Source organism: Quercus suber, unplaced genomic scaffold (assembly GCF_002906115.3).
Source record: "Quercus suber isolate HL8 unplaced genomic scaffold, Cork oak 2.0 scaffold_8, whole genome shotgun sequence".
Taxonomy (NCBI): domain Eukaryota; kingdom Viridiplantae; phylum Streptophyta; class Magnoliopsida; order Fagales; family Fagaceae; genus Quercus; species Quercus suber.
In genome coordinates, this window is record NW_027069474.1 from 1,857,647 (window position 1) to 1,862,527 (window position 4,881).

The 4,881-nt window shown below is 29.1% G+C and overlaps 1 protein-coding gene across 1 annotated transcript in view; it reads right to left on the reverse strand.

The window, feature by feature from the left end:
• Window positions 1–277: 277 nt before the first annotated feature.
• LOC112000144 (WAT1-related protein At5g07050) overlaps window positions 278–4,881 on the reverse strand; it is a 17,999-nt gene continuing 13,395 nt past the window's right edge. Inside the window, 3 exon segments of the mRNA XM_065776128.1 lie at window positions 278–586; window positions 698–849; window positions 921–1,079. Of these exon segments, the coding sequence (XP_065632200.1) occupies window positions 445–586; window positions 698–849; window positions 921–1,079 (453 nt within the window). The 3' untranslated portion in view covers window positions 278–444.

The window sequence follows — 4,881 nt, forward strand, 5'->3', positions numbered from 1 at the left end:
GACTACCCCCAGGGCGTGACCTAATAGGGGCACTCCCTCTAGGGAATGTTAGATTGAACTATAGCTACTGTGACTGGGGCGCCACAAGACCTCACCTAGCACTCCAAAAGAGCCAGTAGAGAGGCACAATGCAAGCTAAGAGCCCTCCTCCCACACGGTACCCACAACGACTCGAACAAGAGATCTTGTGCTTGCATGTGGGATCTCTCCCAACTGGGCCACCCCTCCTGGGTAGCAAGTAGACCTATATTCTAACAATTCATATAGCCAATTTATGTCTCACTCACGTGATTTCCTTATCATGTAGTAGATAATAGATTTAAATTACATAGTTATAATTCTAATATATATGCATCCATTTTGGCAGAGTTTTCTGATTATTGCCATTGGACAAATTGATTCAAACATATAAATTACATTACTTCATTCTTCACTTATATGAAATTACAAACCTCTATTACTTTTCTTGTTTGATTTCAGTACCTTCCACAGACATGGTTTGCTCCGACAGCTTCTCTGCCTTCTCTCTTTGCTTCCCCATAGAGTTGCGTACAAACCAAGAATTATCATCATAGCTCCAATAACGCTGGAGTAAAAGTAGAAATATGAGAATTGTTATTCCAAATTTGTAACTTTTTTTTTTCTACAAAATCTCATTTTTCACTAATCTAGCTCAATAATCCACATACGTACGTACCCTCCAAAATATAAAGCATCGCCTAAAAGGAATAGACCTGTAATGGCTACAATTACTGTGGCCAATGGTCTAAATGCTGTCATGAAAACTGGCCCTTTTTGTCTTATTACCAATGTTTGAAGATATACTGTGATTCCAAATATCACGACTCCCTGCAAAAGACTATATAATTAGGCTTTCGTAAATATGAATAGGAAATTTTGGTGTTAAGTCAAAAGATTACACTATAAATTGGAGCTAGTAGGGTGATGTTCCATGATAACTTCCATGACGAAGCTTTATGATCCAAAATTGCGGTCATGATTGTAGAGAGCATTGTACCCGATAAGCATGTTAAAGATGTAAGTGTTATTGGTGCTGGATACATCTTAATTGTAATCGTCTGCAATAGTTATAGATGTGCGTTAGTTTTTACTTTTTAATATTGTAATCATCTTAATTACGATTATCATTATAATTCAGCTAACAATCTCTAGTACTTTTAATAGAGAAAATCTAGGAATCAAATTTTAAATAATTATTAAAGAAATTTCTAATCAACTAGTGTTCATAGGACATTTGTTAATGTACTATTTTAAGTAAATTTTGATTCCACTTTTATGAGGAATATAAAATAAAACTAAAAAATTAGCTCTCTTTCTTTTTTTTTATCCTTTCCCATAAAAAGAGTTTCACAATATTTTCTAAATGAATATCCTTAGGACATCAAAAAATTAAAATTAAAAAAAAAAAAAAAAATCTTGTGATTATCATACAACTTAGCAAACATAATGCATGATGCATCTAAATCACTTTTATATAATATTAAAGTTGTGTAAACTCTTTCTTATTTTTAAGAGAGTTTTGAAATATGACATATGCTCCTAATGATAACTCTTTATCATCAAACTAAGACATCAATTAGTTTTTAGTGTATGCGAGAATTGAACTCTAAATTTTTTATTCAACAATCAAAGACTTTACTAGTTAAGTACTTGAGCTAACTAAAACCTATAAGTTGTGTAAACTCAAACAAACAATATTGACTAATTATGGAGAGTCCAATTAACGTATGCCTTAACCATATATTAATAAATCCCAATTATGGAATACCGAATCTTGGTATTGTATCCGACAATCCATTTTGCTCGTGCTATTGGTGACAATACAGATGCATAAGTTTTTTTTTTTTGCCTCAATGACTTCACTTTAATCTGGCTTGGAAGTGCTTTGTGACTAGGTTAGCGGGAGTGCTTTATCTATGTTTCAGCCAATTGTGGGATGAAAGCAAAAGCTTTTAGTTTTTAGTCAACTTTAGTTCATTTAAATATATATTTGGAACAACTTATTTTCAATTACTAGCTTATTTTCAAATACATACATATATATATATATATATATAAGCCACAACAACATTAATGATTTAGTCCCCAAATTTTTGAGTTTGGTTATGGATTTCAATTGATTAGTTGGAGTTAAGCACATGTACTATTTACTATCCTTTTATCATATTCAATATTATATTCTCTATCATTTTTCTAATAATCATATTTTTCTTACTACTTTTACTAGAGTTATTTTAGGTCTTTTTCATTTTGTTTGTTCCATTCACTTGAATTAAATTGCTCATCCTCAATATAGTACGTATTGATCATTCTTCTTTGTACATGACTAAATCATTTTAATCAACTCTCTCATATAATTTCTTGAATAGAAACAACCTTCAACCACCATATACTTTTAGTGTAATGATTACTCCATAAGTATAAGTGTTTGTAAGGTGTGGAGAACAAGGGTCAGGATTCAAGTCTCCAAAAGAGAGTTTCACATACATATACAGTTATTAGATTAGGCTAAAGTATGATTTCTATCTTGTATAAAAAAATTAAATATAAAATATAAAAAATAAAAATGAAGAAAAGACAACCTCCATCTTTTAAGTCTATTTCTTTATTTTATATCTTATCTTTCCTTATATTCTACTTTTTCTATTTGATTCTTAATAGCCCAATATTCAATAGCATAAAACATGGTTGATCTTATGGTAGTTTTGTAAGCCTTGCCATTTAACTTAATAGGTGTTCTAGAGAGTAAACCCATAAAACAAGTTCCAACAACAATATCTCCATTTTGGAGATTTTTGTTTTTGACGAGCAGTGACTTTTTTGGTATGAAAAACCATTATAGTTCTTTAAACACATTTTTTAGACTAATATAATAAAGAAGTTGGATAAAGAAATAAAGAAATAATGAATGAATAAATAGAGAATAGAGAGTGAATGAATAAATAATTTTAAAATGATATATATATATATATATATGTGGGGCATTTTTTGCTTCAAAGGTAACTCATGTGTATTCCTTTAGGCAAATTTTTGCTCTTGTCCCACATTGGAAGGGTTTCCTTCCTCTTAGCACTTTATAAGACATGAACCAATGACATTAGAGTACTACAATATATACATATATAAAGAATAAAAAAATTTGTTAAAATTAAAGTGCATTTAATAAAGTAAGTAGTAGACAAAATAGAGAAAGGAACTTTTTTTTTCTCCAAATTTAGGTGAAAACATGTAGAGTCTGTTAGATGCTCAATATTGGTATTTAAGTATGGTGTATGGAGCTATATATCTAGTATATGTCCTAGGTAGGAGGTTCCAAGTTAAGAGAACCTTTATTATTTTAGTACAAACCAGAATGCGAATCTTTTCCTAGTGTATGTATAAATATATGCAGAAAATATTCCACAACAAATATGCTAATTAGACAAGAGAATAATAACAAACATAAAAATCCTCCAATTATTGAGTCCTCTACAACTCATGATGCCATGTATTTCTCTTCGTCTCAATAAAGTTACCGCATTTCTTATCCCAAAAAAAAAATTATAATAAAAAAAATTATAATATCATAAATTACGTAGATTTGTGTTTGAATTTAGAGAGTGAAATTGTTGTACAGGTGCGAATCCTCCTAAATTATGTAATTTTTTTCATGACTGTTTTTTTAAATAATGCAAATGCTTTTTGGGCATAAATATTACAGATGTAACTAGTGCTTCTTGGAATCAAACAAATGGTGTTCATATCTACCTTCATTGAACTTTATTATTTTTTTTTCTTTCTAAGAGTTGTACGGCTTAAACAACATTTTAAGTAGTTTTAAAAAGCAATGAGATGGAAGAATCAAGAAAAATTGAGCCATCATAAAATAAATAAATAAATAAATAAAATAAAAACATATAAAGGCAACATATAAATAAAGTCGAATCGTGGGTCCATCAAGAATCAGAGAAAATACAGATAATGAAAAAGGAAGCAATAAGAAGGGTTTGGGGTTCAGCAAAAAAGAAAAGTTTGGGATGGGGCAATGACATTTTAGAAGATGCCATCATGCACTATTGAGTTAGGTTTAAAATTGCTTTAACAAAAGTAGAAGATAAGCAGAATCTTCACAAGATTGAAAAGAAATGAGAATTTTGTAACGGCGACGTGCCATCATCGTTATTCAAGATAACTATTGTTTTTATCCACAGCTATTGTTTTGTAAATTTAGTTATCGATATGCTTTATAACATTAGTTATACATATGACAGAAATATATGACAAAGTATATTATTTGTTAAATATTCTTTTTAGTAATTTTAAAAATGTTATCTATTACTTTTTTTTTTTTTTTTTTTGGTTAGAATCAAATGTTATCTATTACTATATTTATATATATATATATATAGTGGAAGAAGCCTAATCTACAAATTCCTTCTAATAAGACTCTTATTTCATAAAAATAAAATAAAAAATTGCTTAAGAGAACCGTTACATGAAAAGAAAAACGCTTAAGCAGACAGTAACTGTAATATGCCAAAAAAAAAAGACTTATAAAATGGGGTATTTAATTAAACTTTTTTTTTTTTGGTGGTGTCAATTTCATAATAATATTACTAAGAGAATTCTTAGAAAATAAGGTTGAAACTCTAGCTATTTATAAGTTGATAAGTTAATTAAGTCAACTTATAATTACAGATATTTTCAAAGAGGGGAATATTCAAAATATTTAAGTAGAGAAAGACTAAAGACACACTTGAGGTAAAAACCTAACAAATCTCATCATTCATTAAATCTAAGCATTATATGAAATTATAATATTTTATGTGGATATTTTTGGTCAATTGTGAGACTATCTAAATATCCTATGAGTTTTAGGAT